This window comes from Molothrus aeneus, chromosome 2 (assembly GCF_037042795.1).
Source record: "Molothrus aeneus isolate 106 chromosome 2, BPBGC_Maene_1.0, whole genome shotgun sequence".
In the NCBI taxonomy this organism is placed as follows: Eukaryota; Metazoa; Chordata; class Aves; order Passeriformes; family Icteridae; genus Molothrus; species Molothrus aeneus.
This window is the reverse complement of record NC_089647.1, coordinates 108583099-108606080: the sequence shown is the minus strand read 5'-3', so window position 1 is coordinate 108606080 and position 22982 is coordinate 108583099. Positions and strand designations below refer to the sequence as shown.

The following is a 22982-nucleotide window of genomic DNA, read 5'->3' as shown; positions in this document are numbered from 1 at the left end:
CACTCTAATTACCAGCCTGGCCAGCTACAAGTGAGCTGGTTTGGCCAGTGACATTAATATCAATTGAATCACTGTCAATACCCGGGCTGTCTCTGGAATACAGATTGTGTGATGCTGCCCTCCAGCCACGCTGAGCAGAGCAGAAACTGAGCCACAGCTCCTGCCCAGGACACTGAGAGGCACTGGGTGAACTGAGCTCGTGGCTGTTTCAGAACAAGCAGGGCAGTTAAGGGGCTCAGTGTGTGCTCACAAACTCAGAGTCTTTAAAGGACAAATCCCCAAACTCTCAAAAACGGGTTCTTTACGTGTTTGCAATCATTTTAAGTGGGTTACAACTAAGGCACACTCAATTCAAAACAACCTTTAAGAAGGAAGATAGTGTATATATAGGTTAAGAAAAACATTTTTCTTGGCTTAATAGAGGGCATTAACCCTGAGCACAATATTAAAGGACAGAGCCAGCTTAGATTTCGAACACATGAGGGGATCCAGGTTGCTCAGGAAGCAGGCACTGGGCAGGAGGATGCTGAACCTGAGGAATCTCACCCCAATATCTATAACAGGAACACACTGCATGATCTGAAAAGAGCATTTCCAGGATGAGAATTTGCCCTGAATACAGAATGAGAATTGACAGCCCTGAAAATAAACCAGCTGCATTGTTTGGGGGATGCAATGGACGATACTAAAATAACGATACTAAAATGAACCTGTGAAAAGGGAATAGAAGCTACAAGCAAGAAAACATTTTTTCACAACAAACCATGCAATTATGTAGTTTCAGACCAAAGAGAAAATTCTGGAGGAGGGTTCAAGAAGGCACACAACAAAATTATTAGGATATAGAAAATGGAAGAAGAAAAATGTGCTAAGAATTAAGAGGGCCATGGTTCATATAGAGCTGCACTGGAAAACAGAGAAGAAAAAAAAAAGAAAATAAAAAACCTACATTTTGGGTATGTACTGACAGCAGGGAGGAACAGATCCAGGCAGGAAAATATTTATGGGGGTAAGGAAGAGACATTTTTAAAGGAGAAATAAGCTGCACAAAATCTGTAGTTACATTTAAATATTAGGCTAGCAGTCTGTGCCACAACTGTAGTTTGCATATATGTATAAATCAAATAAATTGCCCTTGCATTGCACAGAAACAGTCTAAATGTTATTTATGGTCTTTCAACTCATTTAAAGAATCAGTGGTACCATTCCACATCCTCCTAGTATTAATCTTCTTGAAGGCAGTACTTGGATGACATCTTGCTGAAAATCCCATGAGAAACTTGATTGGGGTAAGTAGCAGCCAGACCCTGTGACTCACACCTCTTCAAGAGTTAATCTCACTTCTGTGGCCTGGTAAGGTTCATTATATGATTAAAACAGTGTTTCATTACATGCCACTCCAGTCTTCTACAACTCACTGTGCAGCGCAAAGCGGAAAAAAAAGGGACAGAGGGACAGAAAGAGAGAGTTCAGGCAGTGCCATCACCCACAGGGAGCTGCTGAGAGCTCTCCCCTGCCTGCCCCTCTCTCCTGGATAAGAAAGCAGGAATGGAAAGTGAGTCAGCAACCAGCAACCAACACGCCCTTGGCACAGTGGGGTGGCCACCCAGCAGCCCTATAAAGTTCTCCTGACAAATTTCGGACTAAGGAACATGCTGGAAAGAGTCAGGGAGAGATGGGCAGATGGAGGAAATGGAGCTCTCTTATTGGGCTGAGTGTGAAAGTGCTGCAAATTTTAAAAAACTTCCATGTCTGTATAAAAGCTGAGCCATTCCTTGTGATCTCTGTAAGTGCTCATTTTGTCATGACACGTCTCCATGTCTTTTGTTTGAGCACCAACTGCTATGGACCTATTTCTTCACCACCAAAGACATCCTCCCTGGTGTTCGGTGCAGCAAGGACATCCACAGCTGTTGGTGCTGCCCTTGGAATTCAAGCCAGGGAAGAGGGCAGCCTGGGCTCATACTCACCTGGAGCTTCTGCCACAGCTGCCCTATGCAAGGATGCAATGGAGGAGCAGAGGGTGATCAACAGGGCATGAAGCTCTCCACAGGCTTCCCCCTAAGATCAGTGCAGAAAGAGATGAATCTCCAGAAGGTGGCTGGGATGCTCATTGGACTCTCTTCATTCGCTGGAGGTGGAGTAGAGGGCAACAGCACTGTGAGCCTGGGTGCTGGAGTCAGTCAGTGGCTGAGACAAAAGCACGTTCAGGGGCAGAGGTACCCATGGCTGTGTGGGCTGGGAGTCACAGATTGTTCTGAAGAGTGTTACTCACAAGTGATAAAATGCTAATTAATAAGGTGTTTCCAAAACAGAACACCCCACAAAACACAACCAGAAGATTCTCCTGACTTTTGTTTGCACAGAGTGTTTACAACAAAATGATGACATTCTCATTACAGCCTACTGTCTCTTATGCAATTTGAACACTGAGGCTGGTTCAATGTGATCTCACAAATATCCCTTATCCTGAGGTCTGTAAGCATTTTATCTCAAGTTCACCAATTTTTGCTGGTCTCTTCACCATGAATATAAAAAATTTACAAAAAAATTACTTAAAGAAGTGATTTTCACCAAACATGAGTCTTCCAGTATTTAAGGTCTAAAGCATGAATAATTAATTATTACTCTCACTAGATCTTTTCCACACACTGAATGTCCCATAGCAAAGTCCCCAACAACTGAGAAACGTAGCTGAATAAATCAGAAAATTATTCTGCCCTACCATTTTCAAGCAGTGTGGTTTTTGTTCATTCAGAAAGTAAACAAGGTCAGAGGAGTTCATCATAGTTGTCAACCAGCCCTGCAGTATAATCATCTTTTTTATAGGCCAGATCCTCAACCGATTGTAAAACCACATAGTCCTTCTGTTCACAGATAAACATCTGGTATTCTGAGTGTAAAATATTATCCAGTTGTCAGATACACTGTTAAATTAGATGAAAAATAAAAAATACAATCTCTTATAACTGTTCTTTGATGTGAGAAAAGTTTAAACTGGTTAAAGTTCCTGAACACTAAGCGTTGGTACCAGTAACATTAACTGGCTTTTCAAAACAAATTTGTTCAACCAGTTCCTAATACATAAATAGTGATTCCTTTTAAGATGTCCACAGATTAGGGAGGAATCAAGAGCAAACTACTGAGTGTTTTTAAGCCAATGGAAAAAATCTGCTGGCTTTGCCCGAGCCAGATTCTCATCTTTGTCTTAGTATGTACAGCCTTCTGTACATTCTTTGAATTGCAGACTAATTCCAATAAAATACTTAATTTTATGCTTAACTTCAGTCCCACTACAGCTGATAGGACTATGTAATTGTTTTAAATTAAACAGGTCCTTAATTATATTGCTGGATGAAGATCTCTTTAAAAAACAAGTGCCATGTAATTGCTACTTGGAAAAACCTAGGGATAAATGGATTTGATGATGATTTCCCCAAATACTTAGTAAGAATTAGAAAAAAAAAATTGTTTATATTTTTACCTGAAGAGTTAGGTAATCAGCTAAAATCTGAAGAGGATGGTATAAATCAGACAATCCATTGATTATTGGGATTGTGGCTTCTTTTGCCATTAGGTCCAGATCATTATGGTTATAAACTCGAGCCAAGATTGCATTTGTCATGCTGGACAGCACCCTAGAGATGGCAGAAAATACTCAAGTCAAACATAATAAATAAACCCCTATTGCACTCTTCACCATGCAACACATAAATATTAATGAGAAATGGTAATGAATCAATATTTTTCAGCTATCTGAATAATTTATCATGCCTGCAGAACAGACTCAAATATAGTCATTTAACAAGCTGCTAATAAATAAGAAGTTTCACTTCCTAACACTACTAGAGTAAGCAAATGAAAACTGCTGCTCTATTTTATATGCTTTTCTCTTTAGCATTTCATTGTAGATGGAACATTGATACATCTTAAGCTCTCTGAACTAAGATAAGAGATTGTGTGATACTGTAACAGTTAAAGAATTTTATAACCTCAGAAGAGATAAGGTATATGACTTTTTTCAATCTTTTAGCAAAGAACAAACGCAGCATTGACTGGATATTATAGACTCTGTATGGTATGGTATGTATGTATGGTAGCCTGACTTTGTGAGGGTCAGCAATACAGATCTGTCTTAGATTACCACAATTGTTTACTGATCTTAATAAACACAGAAATAGAAGAGGCTGGGATTGTTGGTCTGCTTTCTCCTACCTACACACCTGTGTATTGACTCACAGGGTATCAGCATTCAAGTAATGCCCAAATTTCAAACTCAGACAAGGGAAGGGGTTGTAGAAGTCCCTGTACCACTCTGGCATTAACTTCATTTGCTGAAGTGTGAAAGACACAGGGATTAGCATAGTATACTCTGAATTTTTTAGATAAATTAAATATGGATTAGAGCTCTTAATTTCTCTGCATTTCTGTGTTTTAATCAGGCCCTGAAGCCTGACTTTGAAGTAGCATTTTGTGTGTTTTCATGTTATCTGAAATAGGACCTTAAAACAAAACAAGGGAGGACTGAATTAGAAAAATGTGGAAAAAATCCTTGCAGTATCTGACTTCCTGATTAGCCATGACAAATTCTTGCATCTCCTCTTGTGGAAATGAGGCTGTTGATACCATCATCAGCAAGGTCTCCTGATGAAGTCAGTTATAAGTATTTTCTACTGACACCAGACATTCCTCACACAAGCAAAGCTCTTATAAAACCTTACAAGATTGCCTGTAGAGCTCTCTCTGAAGAAAAGACTGTCAATAGAAGCTACAAATGAAAAGGAGGAACTGAACAAGGTATTTACTGATTACAAAGTACTGCAACAGTTACTGTTGGTGCCATTATTTCTTCTTAGCTCACCAGTTCCTTTCTTGGGGGAAACCTGTTTTGTTCTGAGCTGGTTGTCAGGGGTGTGATGCATGGTTTCTTTTGTTAGCCCTCTCACAGGTGGACTCCCTAAACAAGACACAGCCAGTCCCCACCAGTCAAGGGAAAGGGGCAATCCCATTGGGAAATTGCTCATTTTCCTTGTAGCTTTTTTTTTTTTCTTTTAGGATGTCAGCTCAGCTGATTTCTATTTGACACAGCTGATCAAGAAATTAAAGATGGTTCCTTCATAGGATATGCCATTAGGGAAAATTCAGTCATAATCACCAACTAGTGAAAACTGCTGGATTTTCATCTTTAGTCTGTTGCAAGTAAATATCAGATTTATTAGACACCTCCAAGCAGGACATCAGACAGCCCTTCTGCCAGCATTTCTAGATGTCATGTTTTACAGTAGGAAAATCAGCTGTAAACTGGCTTTATTCTTCGTGAAACCAAAATAAAACTGAACTTGGGGGAAAAAACCACAAATAACCCTCACCTGGAGGTCTATGATTACAGGGGAATGATTAAGTCTCCAGTAATTTAATCAGTTTAAAGGAAACTGTGTAAGGCTGGAATTGCATAGGAAAAAAAAAGTCCTGAATATATAGGAGTCTTATCAAAGATGAAGTTTTGGAAGCTGAGGGCTGTAAGCACAAGTTCATCAGGTGACTACATTTAATGTTGTTATTTATCAACAACTAGGTCTTTCTCTCTTTTCATTCCTTTTCAAAACCATGACACTATCAACTTCAAAATCCCAGTGCCTGGAAATATGTTATATTGGAACACTGAATACATTGAAATGTTGCATATCTCTCTTTTCAAAGTAATTTTTATTTCTCTGAATTTTTTTCCTCAACTGTATCCTCTGAGGAACCAAAATGAAACACAGAGTGTGCCTTTTTGGTATGGCAGACTTTTGAATTTGAAAATGGGACATTTGCATGTGTTTTGTATAGAATACTGCTATGCAAGGTAGTTTTGCTTTTGTTTTGACAGTTTATATCCATTCAAAAGCTTTAAACTTCTCACAAAACTACTTGACTTTCACTCATAGTCTCACAGGGACAGACAATGGATGTGTTCTCAGCAAAATAAACCTGTTCCCCATAAATGCAGAGATTAATGCCCTAATAATTCCAGTGGTTAAATCACCCTATGAGCTCTTCAGGGCTGCCACTGAACCTGATGGCCACTGAGCTTTAGTGATGCCCAGTGGAACTGCTCTGCAGTGGGGAATCCAGACACAGTACTTATATTTCATTTCAGGTGATAGATCAGATGTTAAACAGCACTGAGAGGCTCAGAGCTCCTTAATGGGCGTTAGCTTTTTGCCACAATGTCAGCATAAATGTAAATGTCTTGTGAAGCATGGAGAAACTGATTTATGAGCAGGTAATAAGTCACTAAAAATATGTTCACAGCAGCAATGCTTTCAACCCTTACCTGCAGCAGTTCTAATAAAACCTGTGACTTTTATGGATCTGTGCCCCTTTTGCTTTAAGTCTCAATCTCAAGTACTTCAAAGCCTTCACAGCCCCAGACACATGCCTGTAAATATTTGAAATACCCTCTGGGTCTACTACAGGCATTCTTTTTCTGTTCCTACATTATCTGAATGAGGTTGGGATGTCATCTTTCATTCACAAGAAGCACCAAGGAATTAACACTCCAGTGGTTTTTTTGGGTAAACTACTCAGCCTTGATTATGGAGTCAGTAGTATTTCTGCTAATGACAGCAGGAGTGGAGCAGGGCACTGGGACTGTAAGGATTTGGGAAAAGCCCTTGTCCACTGTAGCAGGTGAGAGCTGTGACTGAGCAGAGGAGCAGAATCCCCAGGTAAGAGTCATAAACAGGGACTTGTCCTGGAAGAGCAAGCAGTGACAGAGAAAAGGGGGCTGAAGGTTTGCTTGGGAAGTGGATATTGTAGGAACTCTATCCACAGAATGGGGATGCCTTCAGAATGGCTGGAAGGTTTATTTATATAATATAATTATATATTATTCTTATTAATAGAAGCAAATTATAATTTGCTTCTATTTATTGCCTTGTTTCTTCTAGTTTATTGTCTGCCTTTTTCCTTTTTTGCTTGTGCAAAAAAAGGCTATTCAGGACACTGTAAACAAAATATTTAATGTCCCTTTACTGCACATTTGGGAAGAAGAAGAAATGAAAACTAGCCTATATTAAGCATATCTGGTTTTGTGTCAGATTTGCTGTAGTGTGGAATCTGACTGGCAGAGAGGCTGCAGGTGACAGTCTTGCATAGCTTGTGGGACAATGCTTGCAGAGTTTATCACAGAAAAATGCTTTGGAAGGGCCCTGACTTCATCCTTGCCCTTCCTGAAGGTTTGGCTGCTGGGGTTTACAGCCAGCTTTGCAGTAGTGCAGATGAGGGCTGCAAGGTGATCAGAGAGGGAGCACCTTGCCTACAAGGAAAGGCTGAGAGAACTGGCATTATTCAGCCTGGAAAAGAGAAGGCTCCAGAATGACCTAACTGCAGCCTTCCAATACCTGAACAGATCCCACAAAAAAGATGGAGAGGGACTATTTAGGGGCTTCAGACTGGTAGAGAGTAGGTTTAGATGATATTAGGAAAAAATTCTTGACTGTGAGGATGGTGAGGGCCTGGCACAGGTTGCCCAGAGAAGCTGTGGATGCCCCATCCCTGGCAGTGTTCAAGGCCAGGATGGATGGGACTCTGAATAACCTGGTCTAGTGAAAAGTGTCCTTGTCCATGACAGGGGCGTTGGAACAAGATGATATTTAGCATCTCTTCCAACCCAAAATATTCTATGATTCTGTTGTTGCAGCTCACTTTGATTCTAGCAGATTTATGTATCTAGCAGAGAGTGAGAGTAAAGTACTTCCAGGCCTCAAGGGACTGAGATTTTTACTTTCTACTATCAACACCATATGTCTTCCATTTCAGTAGTAAAAAAACAAGGAAGGAAAATTTAAAATGTTCAAATGTTTGATCTTTTTTTAAATTTTTGTTGGATTTCATCACAGAGAACAGCAACACAGTTCTCAAACAGTGGTATTCAGCAAGAGAACTGTGGTATTCAGCAAAGGCAATGGAACTCATCTGCCTGATTTGCACATTTTGAATTGAGCCTGATGACCTTGACACTGCATCTCTTTCACCAGAACAAAAAGGACCACTCAGACACTGCTAACCTTCCAACAGCTGGGCCTGACTGAATCGACCTCAGGCTGCAAAAGGGCTGCCTAGAAAGCAGGATAATGCTAAGGCTGCATGAAGCTTTAATAGCTGGAGCACCATGGAAAACAGCAGGAGCACCTGCAACACATGACCTCGTGTTCTGCCAGCTTTCTGCAACATCAGAGGCTGTAGAAAACCTCTGAGCTCAGCTCCTCCCTGCCACAGCCATGGAGACAGGCTGCTCCCCACCCCTGCATGTGAGACTGGGCATGACTGACATCTCCCAGGGATGCCAGTGAGGAAAGGGAGCCACAGCCCAGCTTCATCAGCAGTCCTGGCAGTGGGTACAGCTGGGAAGGAGGGTGCAGGAAATCTGAAAGTGGCTACAAACTGTTGGTCCAGTTTTATGCTGCTGAAATGGGGGATCAGAAAGGCCCTCAGTGCCACCCTGTCACTGCAGGGATGCTACTTCAGCAGGCTAAGGCCCACCAGCAGCTGGCCTAACTAACATAAATTGTGTTTTTGTTTTTTGATTTTGCTCCAAGGGCAGCAGAACCAGAAGGTTTGAGTCTTGTTAGAATATATGTGCTGTCATCAGTGGAATTACATGATTACTGAGGTCCATAAAATTGTTCCATTTGTAAATGTAGCTCTAATTAACACCCTATATGCCAAAATAATTCTCAGTGTGGTGTCATTGTGATATTTTCTGAAAAATCCCTTTGCCAGGATTTCTTTTCCTGGGAAGCTGAGAAGCCTCAGAGAAAAATGTAAATAATAATTATCTGATTCACTTCTCCTGTGTGGCTGCTTTGGAATGTGGTCTGGACATTGTTTACCAACAGGTGCATGGTTGATTGGTTTCATGTAATTGTTTTTACTTAATGACCAATCACCATCAGCTGTGTCAGACTCTGAGGAGTCAGTGACGAGTTTTTCATTATCATTCTTAGGCCTTCTGTCTGTATCCTTTCTATTCTTTAGCATAGTTTTAATATAATATAATATAATGTAATGTAATGTAATGTAATGTAATATATATCAGCCTTCTGAGAACATGGAGTCAGATTCTCATCTCTTCACCTCATCCTGGGGACCTCACAAACACCACAGTGTGGGAAGTGTAGGATAGCTTGAGAGGATGGAATAAAGGTTTACTGAGCTACAGATGCTCTGAGCTGATCTGTAAATATTTAAGAAATTTGGACTAGTTTCTGACATTTCCCAGAAAGAAAATATCAGCTTCCAAAATTCTGTAAGACAGGTGTCAGCCCAATAAACAACAAAATGCAGTGATCAATCAAGTGACATTTTACCAACCTTGTTGTATCTGTGAGACTCTCATTAGTGCCCAGATGTATATCTTGTGTTGTAAGGAAGGAAGCATGTCCTCCAAGGAGAGCAAATCCTACAGTGAGAAAAAAATTTAAAAAAAAAAAGAGAAACTAAACACCAGCACTTCATATTTACAGCCAAGATTCAAAATCTTCTTGGTATAAAATACATTTACAAAAATAGAAGTAGAGAATCAAAATGTTAAAATGAGTAGCATTTGACACACAAAATGTCAAATAAATGTGCTTTGGAATAAACCCACACAAATATATTTGTTGCTGAAATCCTTGGCCATGAGTTCCTATCTGTGATCACAGGAACAATGATTCAAGCTCCAGGGCTACACATTGCCACAAGCATCATCACTGTTGCCCCCTGTTAAGAGCCAGGTAATCCATTCATCATGCTGCTTTTCTGCTTCATGGGACTTTGCATCCTAGCAGGACAATCTGAGTCACCTGGTGCACTTCAACATCCTTGCAAGGATCAACGTCGTCTTTCATGTAAGGTCAGACAGAAAACCCTCCTCACACACTGTAACAAACCTGAATTTGGTCTCAAATGACCAAGTGCCCTAAAAATGATAATGTGAGAGAGAGAAGAGGAAAGGTCTCAAGCCCTGCCAGCATCCCTCTACCTTGCAATAATTAGGAATTTGCACAGAGGTCCAAAGAACTGGATGGATTAGGTATGAAGAGTAAAATCCACTCCTGAGCAGTAAACTATGGAAAGATTTGAGCATCATTTAAGTGTAGAAAACACTTTGGGAACTTCAGAGGTGTCTGAACAGTGTTTTGGATGAAGACAAATTACATATTAAGGGCAACTCTCAGGTTCTATACTGCTTTATTTTAATTGCACCACCAGCAGAAAGTTATCACAAGCAACCATTGGACACAGGGAAGAAAATATCTTCTTTTCACCAACATCTGAGTCTCTTTGTCTTTGCCTGGTTTAAATCTGAAGCCTCTTTCCACTGAATCTGAGTGTAAAGTCCCTCATGGCCACACATTGTGAGGATGGGGCCTGATGGGGCTGTTTTATGAACTGTCACAGATGTTTTAGCATAATCCTAGCATGGGGAGCAGGATCCCACAGCTGGGGATGTACAAAGTGTAGCATTTGAACTGGGCTGTATGTAGCCCTGTAAGGCATTTCTGTGTGATAAGAAGAACTCCCTTCCTGTACAGAGATTTTCTGCAGGCAGGTCCTGCCCTGTCACTGGCATTTCTGATGGAGGAAATTTCCAGAGAATATTAGCATGGACAAACCAGCCTTGTTGAGACAACACTGTGGGGGCACGAGTCTTTTATTTTGACAAAAATCTAGAAAAAAGCTCATTTTTATATTTATATTTACAGGAAGAGAAAGGATGCATACAGCACAGAAGAGTAGAGACCCCCCCACTTTGTTTACCAAACTGTGATGTCGTGGAGATGCTGATGAATTTCGTGCTGTTAGGAAAAAAATTTAAAAGAGAGAGAAAAAGAGTGGAAAAGGAAGAAAAAACTAGAAGAAAAGGTCAAAAGCTGCTCAAGCTGGCTGTATCCATTAGATGGCACTGCTGACAGATTCAGCACTGCAGTTTCAGCACTGAGGTTGTACAGGTCTGCCATGGATTAAAAACTTTGTCCCAAAGCTAATCTTTAAAAGGGGATTAATCCAGGACTGAACACTGAAACCTTTCACAGGTACAGGCAGCAGGTCTGGGCCCCACAGCTGGGCTCCTTACACAGAGCAACCCTCATAAACTCCCATCTCCTGCCAGCAGCAGGAACAAGGGGAGGTCTTCTGCTTTGCATCAGTTCAGCCAGCCTCTGGAGTTTAAAATACAATAGAAAAAAAACAATACCAGCAAATCATTGTCTTTGGACTGCCTCAATTTCCTTAAATGTCAGATTAAAAGTAATGATGCTCCAGGTCCCACCTGAAGGGCAAATTTCTGCTCCCCTAACCAGTGTACACTCATTTTATTGAATGGGCCCTCTTAAATTGCTTGTTGTTTTCATTAAGGATTTCTCCAAATCTCAACAATATTGCAAGTCAGAGCAAACTTTTAAGAATGAAGCACCATTTATTCTACTATTACTTTTTTCACCTCCCCTCTGCAGCTCAGACACAAACACTGTATTTAAAGGACAGTGTATGCAAACTACACATTACAGCCTGTATACTCAGTGCAAAATTTTAAGTGAGGACCTCAAGGATGAACTGTCATTGGCAGTAACTTTTCCTTCCCAAATTCTTGTGGATTTTTTTGGAGTCATATACAATTATGCCAGTTATTTATTCCTGCAAGTTCTGCACAATACAGCAGCTCTGCATTTTAGGATCCTAAATGCATACACTTTGGTAGATGATTTGCAGTCCATGCATGCTCCAATGGACATGTTCTGTTTTCTAGAAATGATGCCCAGGAAAAAAAACTGGAATCTGAACATTCATTCAGAATTGCCAGACGTCAGGCAGCCCAGTCAGAGTTGCCACCTGGAGTCTGTGTACAAAGCAGAGCCCTGATGTGTTGGGCTTTCTGCTCATGAACTGGCCATCTGTGCAGGGCCTGGGAACATATTTCCATACAAAACTTTCCATCTGGAAATACAGGAGCTCTGCACTCTAACTTTGTATATGGTTGCAGAGACAGAATCTTTTTCAGATTCTTTCATCCAGACTGCCAGTAGAAAGTGAAAAAGAAATGATGACTTTTGAAGGCATGCAGGCACCAATTCAACAAATAAACATTGGAGTGCTGTGTTAAACTGGGAGATCTAATCCTTTGTTGTCACAACCTGGTCATATCCAAGGCCACATGCTAAATATTTATATGAATTGTGATATCTTCAATAAACTACTACATGTTCATACTGCAAATCCAGAATAGATTATTACCTCATGTCCACGCTTCTCTCTACTGTTAGCTATCAAAACACACAGTTTCATGCCTCAGGCTGTGGCACATTATTGACCCCACTTATACAGACTCTTTCAGACAGGACATGAGTGAATTCTTCATCCCAGGCTATCCCTGCTGCATGGGGCAAGAGGGACAAAATGAATCCTGTAGTTCACAGGTTGGCTACACAGGTCTGGGGCTGTCACCAGGAGACACACACAGTCATCTTCTCAGACTCAAAGGAAGGATCTTCTTCAGAATTTCAAGACATATGGATTTGCATTTATTAATTTCCTCATTGCCTGCCTGGACTTACAAAATAGAAAGTATTTTTCCACTTAGACTGATAACAAAGAACTCTCCTAGGCAGAAATTGCAGAACATTCTTAAAGCAGAAGCTAAAAACTGATAAGCAGTTTTAAAAAGTTATTTTTAAGCTACTCTTTTAAGTGAAGAGTAAACTAAGAGTGCATTTGGGCCCTCTGTAATGAGGCCAAGCTAAATAATACTTAGCCACTTCAACAGAAAACAGACCCTGTGCCATGTAATACCATCCCCACCACTTTAGTTCATATGCTACAATGCAATTATTTCTGTGACTCTGTGTAGCAGTCTTCAGACATGGCCATGTGTAGGAGGAGTGAATTGGGAGTAATTCCACTAAAGCCAGTGGCACTGAACCCCCCTAAAGCTGTTAAGATCTTTTATATTCCAGTGCACAACAAGAGAAGATAGGCTGAGCTTTCCTACCTGCACTGCTTCCTCTCCATTTCTGCCCTGTGAAATATTGTCTGCATTCAGTGTCTGTGGAATGCTTGGATTTATTTATGACTTATTCACTAAAACATAACTGCAGCTGTATATTTTAAGAGCAACAGTGACAATCAGATTATTTTACACCAAAGCTATAACAAAAACAGGGCATTCAACTTGTGCCATGCCTGAGGATGTTTATTTTACAAGTAATATATGACCATGTGAATTGTTCTGTTTTCAAAAAGTACACAAAATTTTATGCAGAATGGGTATGGGATTCTGACTCTGAAGAGCTGACATTTTCCAGTGTAATAGCAGATATGTCACATTTTCCAATAAAATAGCCAGTGATAGAAATAAATCTCCTAGGCTTACAGAACTGGATTTACTTTGCCACTACTCTATGGAAGTTACTTCTAGTTCTGCATTAAACTTACAACATCACTACTAATCCTAGAAATGGTAAAATTATATGGGTTTCAGAAATATACATTAGGACAAGATTAAAAAGGCAAGGAATTATACCCCAAGGAGAAGTATATTATTCAGCACAGTTGCAATGTCATTAGAATAAAACAGTTCAGAGAAACAGGAGGCTGGAAAACCTTAAATATCAACTGATCTATTACAGTGCATCATAAATTAATGTTTTGATAATCTTCAATTATCTGGACAACTGGGAGAAAGAAGCAAAGAAAGATGCAAAAAGGTCACCTCTAAGTTAAAGGGCAAAGTGAACCCAGAGAATACAGGCTAAGCTGCCTCACCTCAGTCTCTGGGAAAGTGATGAAGCAGCTAATCCTGGAAACCATTTCTAGGCAGATTAAAGACAAGAAAGTTGTCAGGAATAGTCAGCATGACTTCACCAAGAGGAAGTCATGCTTGAGCAGCTTGATCAAATTCTGTGATTCTATGACTGGCCTGGTAGATGAGGGGAGGGCAGTGGGTTTTGTCTGCCTGGACTTCATTGTGTCCATTGACAGTGTCTCCCATGAGATTGTCCTAGCCAAGCTGGGGATGCCTGGCTGGATGAGCAGGGCATGGGATGGGTTCAGAGCTGTCCAGATGGCCAGGCCTGAGAGTGGTGGCCACCAGCACAAAGTCCAGTTGGGAGCCAGTGACCAGCAGTACCGTCAGGGTCCATTTGTGTCCAGTCCTGTTCAACACTTGTGTTAAAGGTCTCGATGATCAAGTGTGGTTTCAGCAATTCTGCTGTTGACACAAAACTGGGAGGAGTGGCTGATACATCATAGGGTCATGCTGCTGGCCAGAGGGATCTTGACAGGCTGGAAAAATGGTCTGACAGGAGCCCCATGAAGTTCAGCAAGGAGAGATGCAAAGTCCTACACCTGAGGAAGAACAGCTCCTGCACCAGGACGTGATGGGGGCCTCCCATCTGAGGAGCAGCTTGGCAGAAAATGACTTGGGGGTCCTGGTGGACGGCAAATTGAACATGATCCAGCAGTGTGTGGACCTTTCCAGCAAGGGTGGTGAATGGTGTCCTGGACTGCACCAGACAAATACTGCCAGGAGGTGGAGGGAGGTGATCTTTCCTCTTTATACAGCACTGGTGACCTCAAGAGTCTGGATTTGGGGGTCCTCAGTATGAGAAACATGGACATATGGGATACAGTTGGGATGTCCATGCTAACAAAGGGTCACAAAGACGGCTGAGGGACTGAAGCATATTTCATATAAGAAGTGTTCCAGATTGCAAGGCAAGATGTTTTCAGTTACCATCTGTATGGCAGTTGTCTTTTGTCAAGTGGGCAGTTTTCCTTATCTCTCTCTCTGAGTGATCCCATTCACACCTCCCCCGGGAGGGGATATCTGCTGATAACAGCTATTGAATGTCACTGCATGGCTGATAAGAACTGTAACATCCCATTGTGAGATGTGAGCCCAGAGGGAGGAGTCAAGCATTGCTACCCAGATATAATCCAGAGGTTCTGGAATAACTGCATGGGTTGTCCACTGGATTTCCCAGAAGAACAGCAGCTGCCTCTTCTTCCATTGGATCTTTGGAGGAGGACTACACCCTTTTCTATAGGATCCATGCTCCAGCAGAACAGAACAACCCTTGACACTCCAGGAGGACTGCTACCAGCACCCTGACCAACAGGGACCCAGGTTGAGTTCTGACTCTGTCAGTGTTGTTCTAGTGCACTGCATTGTTTATTTTATCCTTTTATTTCCTTCCTTATTAAAGAACTGTTATTTCCCGCTCCCATATTTTTTGCCTGAGAGCCCCTTAATTTAAAATTTATAGCAATTCGGAGGAGTGGGGAGGGTTTATATTCTCCATTTCAGGGGAGGCTCCTGCCTTCTTTGCAGACTCCTGTCTTTCCAAACTGAGACAAGAAGAAAAGCTGAGAGAGCTGGGACAGCACAGCCTAGAGAACAGAAGGTTCAGGGGGAATATTGCTAATGTATATAAACACCTGAAGGAGGAGGCAAAGAAGACAGAGCCAGGTGTTTTTCAATAGTGCAATGGGCACAAACTGGGAAGAGTCCTCTGAATATCAAATTCTATTTACTGAAAAGTTGATTGAGCAGTGGCATAGGTTGCCACAGAAGATTGCAGCACCTTCATCCTTGGAGATACTCAAAAGGCTTCTGGACATGGTCCTGGACAACTGGCTCTAGAAGACCCTCCTTGAGCAGGGGATGAGACCAGATGACCTTCAGAGATTACTCCCAACTTCAACCATTCTGTTTATTTCTTTTTCAATAATGTCATTCTTTATAGGCATAGGGACAGTAGGAATTCTGAAAACACTTCATAGTGTTAGCATGTCCCAACAAACTCCTAGACACTGCACAGGGAAGATTTTGTAATCAGTGCTTTCCAAGTCTCTGCTCTGTAATGAAATGCATTGATTTAGCTGTTCCTGAGAGGTTTGTTTAGATTAATCTCATCCCCAGGACCATGCCCTACTAGTGACCTCTCTCAAGTTATTGAAGGGGCAACTCTTGGGAAGAGCTATTTGAGATGACTCAGGAACTTTATAAATAAACACTTCAATCCACTGCAATTGTCCACTTTCACTAGACATTAGAAAATTGGTATTAAATTATCTTGTTTAGCTAAAAGGAACACATGTGGCTCCACATTTGTTTTGAGTTAGAAATTCCAAGGAGGGAATCATTTATTTTAAAAAAGCAGCTGAAATGTATAGAGTTTTTGTGGAAAGAAAAAACTTGAGTCTGCCTTTGAAACAAAGTCTAAGGCTTAACAGACTTAAGACCAATTAACTGAAGGTGTGAAGTTAATGCACAGAAGCTAAACTGCATGAAACTCTCTTGTGGAAGCTCTCACTCAGAAATAAATTTCACTGGAGCTTAATTCTCCCTTGGAGGAATTTATGTGCATTAACTCCTATCCTTAAGTTAATTCATTTGAACTTTCCTGAGCTTCCCCCTTCCATAAGCCTTCAAAAGCCAAGGACTAAGCAGTGTTTCCCTCAGAATACAGAAGAATGAAGGATAAACAGATCCAGAGAATTCATTACCTGGCCGTACACCAGGATGGCAGGAAACAAGAAGCTGGACTAAAAACTCAGGAATTAAAAGGTGGGTGGTCTTCACAGGGAGGGAAGGCACATTAATAAGTCCTCATTATCAGGAGAAAACAGAAAGCAACAACATGTCTGCTTAAAGAGCAGGATCAGCAGGCAAATGGCTGTGCCAGACAATACAAAGGCAAATTCAGAAATGCTTGGAATTAATGTATCTGCTTCTTCCTTCGATTATTTTTACCTTCACTCTTACAACTTGTAAAGAAATGTGAATACTCAACAGGTTTCCTGTTCCTTCACTAGGGAGAAGTGAGGGATGCTGGGTCAACGTAAATGAGAGAAGAGCAAGTTCTTCCTTGCTGCATCACCAGTTCAGAGTTATTTCCTGCTATGAATGATTGATTAATGAGTGATTTATTTCAGCAGTGTCATTGAATTCAGAACAACTATCATGTAAATAAAGATACCACAGGTACATGTTTCAGTGTTTCAGGACTGTAACCCAAAAGAAAAATGTTCCATTGCCTGATATGATTAGGCTAATATCCTTGAGTCTCCATCAAGTTATCTTCCCCTGTAGGTAATCATGTTAATTTTTCCCCTGAATTTATATCAAGGCATTACTGTATTCCCAGCCTAAGCACATATTTTGAAATGTAACAATGGTAATGCATATTACATTAGAAAAATATTTATTAGAGCTTGCAAAAAATTAAATTTGTGATGCTTACTGAAGTAGATGTTAGGAAATGTAAATCTTGCCAGTACAGCTGGGAGCTTACACTAGAAATGCTTATTTCTGCCTGTTACTTTATTTCTGGTCTACCATGTTTGGAAGATTTTGACAAAATTTCAGCGACCAAAGCCATGTGCTTGTGAAATTAATATGTAAGGTGAAACACAAACAGCCACCATTCTTTTCTTATTTTTGCTTTCAAAGTTTAGGTTTCTCCTGAGTAGAAATTGCTAAATGCAAAATTTTGCAGTGTTTTTCAGTACATACTCAATGTATACAGTTTCATATAAAGTCTCACTGTGCCATTGCTCAGACCTACCTGTTTCTGCAGACAATCTTGTTCTTGTGCTTCTCTTCTCAAAAATCATGGCCAAAGATTTGCCTTGCATCAAAGGCAAATACTGAAACATGAAAAATGAAGTTATTTCAATTTTATAATCATTATAATCTTTAAACTATGAAATACTTCTTGCCTATTTTAATTCACCATTAGAAAAGTTGCAAAAGGGGTTCTTATCTGTGGTTCTGTTCTCCTTCCCTTCAATAAATTTACTAGCAGTGGAATGGTTAAAGGCAAAGAAGTAATTCTAGGCCCAAAAGCAACTGCATTTTGACACTCAATTTGAGCCAGCATTTAGGAGAACTCAGATACTAATTTAATCCCATGCAGGGAAGTGTCTTTGTTTCCTACGTTGAGTGCTGCATGTACACCATGTGTGGATGGATGGGGTTAGCTGACAACAGGGAGCTAGCTGCACAAACCTGTTTAACCTTTCCACTCACAAAGTCCTCTGAAGTGTTTAAAAAATATCTCTGGATACTTTGCAGGAAGGTTTTTTGATTTGCAGCACATGATTTACAGTATTGAACAGCTCAGGAGATTTTGATTAGGACATGACAGCTGAAAGGCTTTTTCACAACACCCCTCAGAACAGTATTTATTCCAACATCTGAGGGACCTAAATGACAGTTAAATCATTTTACCTCTCCTTTATGCTTTATCCTTTGTTTCAAATCTGATGCCATCCACAGCAAATACTTCAGTTCATCAGCTGTGTAGTTCTGTAGAGTAAGGAGGTCCCGACCTTTCAGATCAACATTCATTTGAGCTGGTGTCCCATACCTGTGCCAAAAGAGCAAAAAATGTGTATTTTTTTGCCATTTAATGCTAAATTATATATGTGCTAATGCCAGTGAGCAAGCACCTGAAATCTCTCCCACTCCCCTCACATGACCCAGCTGGATCATCCAGATAGACTTTGTTAATTAGTTTAAATAATTCCTGTCAGACAGGCACCACATGCCACTATGCACTACATCGATGGCCACTGTAACAATGTTTCAAATTGTGTTATAAAATATACTTTAGATGCAATTTCTTCTGTCTTCTGAGATGCATATGGCAACTGCATGCTGTCTGTCAAATAAAGCCATTTAGAACCTGGAAAAATGACTTATGTGTAGACCCCAAAGCTGCCCTTTCTGGGAACAGAACAACAGAAATGGATCTTGGTGCTGTTTCCCCCTCCTTTTTGCTTTGTGCATGAATAGACACTTGTCACATTCCAATCCCACTCTCACAAAAGGTGGCATTTCTATAAATGTGTATGAAATCTCTTCATTACACCGGGGAAAAAGGTAAAAAAATGTCCAACAAAACAGCCTTACTGTACCACAGAAGAGACATTCTGGACATGTGGTGTTTATTCAGTGTATTCTGGCCTCCATCCAGATTTAGGACTTCAGAATCACATGAAATTGGATGTTGATAATCACCCACAGAAGTTACATGATCAAATTTCCTCTAGATTAAATGAGGCATCTTAAAGATGTCCAAGCCCATGTTTCACAGGCCAAAGGCCAACAGGGAAGTGTGGCAGTTCAGCCCTTTCTCTGGCTCTGTACTTACAGCCTCCTTAGCACTGCATGGCCCACACTGTGCTCTTGCTAAGGTTTTGAAGGGTATGAGCTAAACATCTATTTTATTTAAAGTCAACATTTTTAGCCTGATCTAACGAAATGGAGACCAAAGCAGAGCAAAGAAGTGGACCGAGTGCAGCTAATATTTTTCTATTTCCAGTTGTATTTTTGTTTTATATTTCCCTTTAGCTCACCATTGAGACTAGGCTCAGAGGCAGTGCCTGCTAATTGCCAAGCCCTGAAGTCCACAGCTAGGAAAATATGCCCAGATATACCCCCCATGAGGCTTTGGACACAATCCCACACAACAGCCTGAGCCCCACAGTGCAGAGCCCTGGCTTTGGAGGGTGGGCTAAACATGGCACAAAGCATTGGCCAGCTGGACACAGCCAGGGACTCGTGGGCAGGGACTCCATGTGCAGCTGCAGGCCAGGGGTGAGGGCTGTCCCTCAGGGCTCTTGCTCCATTTGGGTTTAAGCCATTTCAGAGCTTTCCAAATTCTTTATTTCTGCCCCATTCCTTTTCAGTAGGTTCTGCTTTGGTTTTCAGAGTGACACCTTCTCAGCTTAGTGCTCTTTGTGTCCTCCTTTCTCTTCTGCCTTTCTCTGCTCTGTTTCTTTCCTAGTGTCTGACTTTACCCATGGTACCTCAGCCAAAGAGTCTCACCACATCATTTTTCCCAGTCCATGTGCTAAAACAGCCCCGGGTTAAGTTATGAAGACTGGCAGTGAAATGTCATTGTAAAATCTTGTTCCACGTGGATTTCAGCCCTTTCAGATCTTTGCCTTAGAGGTCAGGAACATCTTTTCCTTGCTGGAAACTGACCATTTTCAGACCACTGCAGTGTGTGCCAAGGATCACAGAGGGGAATTACTGAGGTTCCTGGGGTGCTGTTTCTGCTGTGCCTCCCAAGGGAGTTGTAGTTGTGCGGGTGCAGGCAACAAGGTCCTAAATCTGTGTGGGCTCCCAGAGCAGATGGGAAATGTTTGTCTCCTGGACATTTTCAATCACACTCACAGCTCAAAGCAGAAGGAGGAAGAAAATGGAAGCAAGTGTAGGGGCATTCATGGATCAGGTAGCTTCTACCACACCAGGAAAAACAGCCCACCAAGATAAGCTACTAAAATCCACTCTTAAATATCAAGAGTTTAAATACCAACAGTCTATAATCACGGGATTTGCTTTAATTTTCATTGTGCATATTCTAAAGGAAAATAGTTTTATAATTGGGACTTCTTTAATTACTTTAAATTTGCTTTTTTAAGGGATTTGCTTTTTTAACTTGTTTGCGGGGAAAAAAACAAACTTCTGCTTTAAAATCTATGCAATTTCTTGCTGCTTCCTACTCTCCTTTGCCTCCTTGTTTCCAGAACAGCTTTGGGGCTGCTCCTTGTTTTTCTCATTTCAGCCTGCAATTCCTTCCAGGGACTTAAAGATTATCTAATCTCAATTTGCCAAACAACAACTTCTGTTCACTGCTCTTGCTTCACCATCTGGCATGATTGAGAAGTGGACTGAGAAATATTCATCACTATTTTCTCCACTGGCAGATAGTGAAGCACTTAAATTGGTTGCTGGAGAGGATTTGGAATTACCATCCTTAAGTATTTTCAAGAGGTGCCTAAGCAAAGGCATAGCTGCTCTCATATGGTGTTTGACAGGCTGCAAGCAGAAAGTTGGACTACAGATCTGCTCCTGACCTCTTGAAGATTCTGTTTTATTGCTATGACCTCCAAGAAATTTGCTCCCTTCCCTGTTATCCATATGTGAAAGAGGGGCAGAAGTGGAAAAAATTAATTCCAGAGAAGGATCATGAGACAACATAGCGAAGTTAAAATGTAACGGGCAGAATTGCAAGGTCAAGCAGTTTTGGCTTCTTCCTTTCTGAGCAGGGACAGCATAACTTTGGACTCTTAGCACAGACTGACAGACATTAGGTTATCCTGCAGCATCAAACACAGTGATATTAGCTGGGAATACCCACAGACAGTGGTCATAGCTTATGCCAATGTTATGCTATAATGTTAAAAAACCCACCAAAAATAACAATGATGTGTGTGGAAGTTAACAAATTTGATTACTTCCTTGGAAAACCAGCTTCACAACAGTTGTTTTCCAAACTTGCTTTTCCATCACCTCTATGAGCTGCAGAAATTTCCCAACTGGCTGCAGTAAAAATCCAAAATTCATAAAAAAATTAACACCCAGCCTTTGGGACCACTCTAAAATTGTTGCAAATAAATCATAGAATTTGGAAAACATTTGGTTTTCATATGATGCAATGTAAAAATTATAAACAAAAATTACTTACTGCGTATTAGGATTCCTGTGAATGTGAAATTTCTGCATATTGTTTTCTAGAACTAATCACTTGTTACGTAACAAGTGTTAATTCTATTCTTATTGAAGCTGACCTAAAACCATGAGAAAACATGGAATTGACTTTCAGCTCTAAAACTTTAACCTGATTTTGGAGATGTGACAAACCTGAGAAGCAGCTTAGTGAAATGCTGTCATCCAGGAACTTTCCTGAAACTGGGGGGACAGACACAGCTATGTGTGTGCAGAAAGAACCCAAAGCCAGGTCACAGATGCAGGTCTGCCTGCTTGACTTTGAATCCCCCATCACATCATGCTTTTGCTGCATGCCCCTAGGGTATAGAGAGACACAAAATAATGAGGCAGAGATTCACCTTGCAGCTTCAAGGAGAGAATTCCCCACCCAAACTGGCTACAATATGTGTCTAAATGCAGATAGATTACCTTTATTCAGATAGTTATTTACTGGTTACAGTACCTGCAGCACACACTGACCTCAAGAATAAACACTCCTTCTTGACTTTGCAAATCCCAAAGAACAAATTAATGGTACTTCACAAACACTAAAAACAGATGATACTCCAGTCTCCTGAAGTCACAGAACTTGCTGCCTGGTGAGGTAAAAGGACACTAAAATTGCAGGGAAAAGCCCCCCAGAGCCTTTCTCTAAAACACTCACTCCTTCACAGGATTCTGCTGCTTTTGACTCCAGATTTCTGACCAAACATCACACACCAGATAAAATTAAAGATAAGCTCACCAAAACTGTCTCAGCAGCTGCTTGCTGGTCCCTGCTAGTTTTGCAATACTGATGAAATTCCTCCTGTTAAACAGCATCTTCTGTTTGCATTAAGGCTTCTCTTAACCCAGAAATAAAATTATGAGAAAGGAAGGTGTAGGAAGCAGAGAGTGAACTGTGCTGCTGTGCAAATGAGGGAAAACCAAGATTCAAGGTCCTTGTTTTGGCTGTCTCAGCCAGGGCTGGGCCAGGCTGGGGCTGACCCTGAACCTTTTCTTTGGTCAAACCCTACAGATACAGAGATTTCTCCCAGGGCCCATTGCACCACTTGCAGTTTGTGTTCTACTGTGTGGGCTCATCATGTCATATCACACCTGTGTCAATACTATTTCACAGCTATTTTGTGTTAAATATTTGTACAGGAGCATGTGCTGATAGAAAAAGGCAAAAGAAGACTTGCAGGATCAGCATGAGCAGGGTGCCCCCCTAGGGATGGGACTGTGGCCATGGGGGCTTTAGCACAGCCCAGGCAGGGACTGCTGGCCCTGAGCTGAGCCCAAATGAGGGTTCTGGGTCCTTGGCTAAGGAACTGGGCAGGGCATAAAGACTTATTCATGATTTTGGGGCCCTGAAAATAATGAAGTAGTCTGAATTAAAGAAATCTACATTTTCCTGGTTTGTTTTTTGTTGTTGTTGTTGTTTAGTTTTCTGCTTGGGTTTTTTTCT

General features: G+C 41.1%; 1 protein-coding gene across 1 annotated transcript in view; it reads right to left on the bottom strand.

Moving 5' to 3' along the window:
* Positions 1–22354, bottom strand: part of OTC (ornithine transcarbamylase) — a 30915-nt gene extending 8561 nt beyond the window's left edge. Inside the window, exons 1-5 of the mRNA XM_066545480.1 lie at positions 22278–22354; positions 18263–18401; positions 17598–17679; positions 9361–9448; positions 3485–3638 (exon numbers count right to left, since the gene is read on the bottom strand). Coding sequence (XP_066401577.1) covers positions 3485–3638; positions 9361–9448; positions 17598–17679; positions 18263–18401; positions 22278–22354 — 540 coding nt within the window. The remainder of the gene's footprint in view (positions 1–3484; positions 3639–9360; positions 9449–17597; positions 17680–18262; positions 18402–22277) is intronic.
* Positions 22355–22982: the final 628 nt, after the last annotated feature.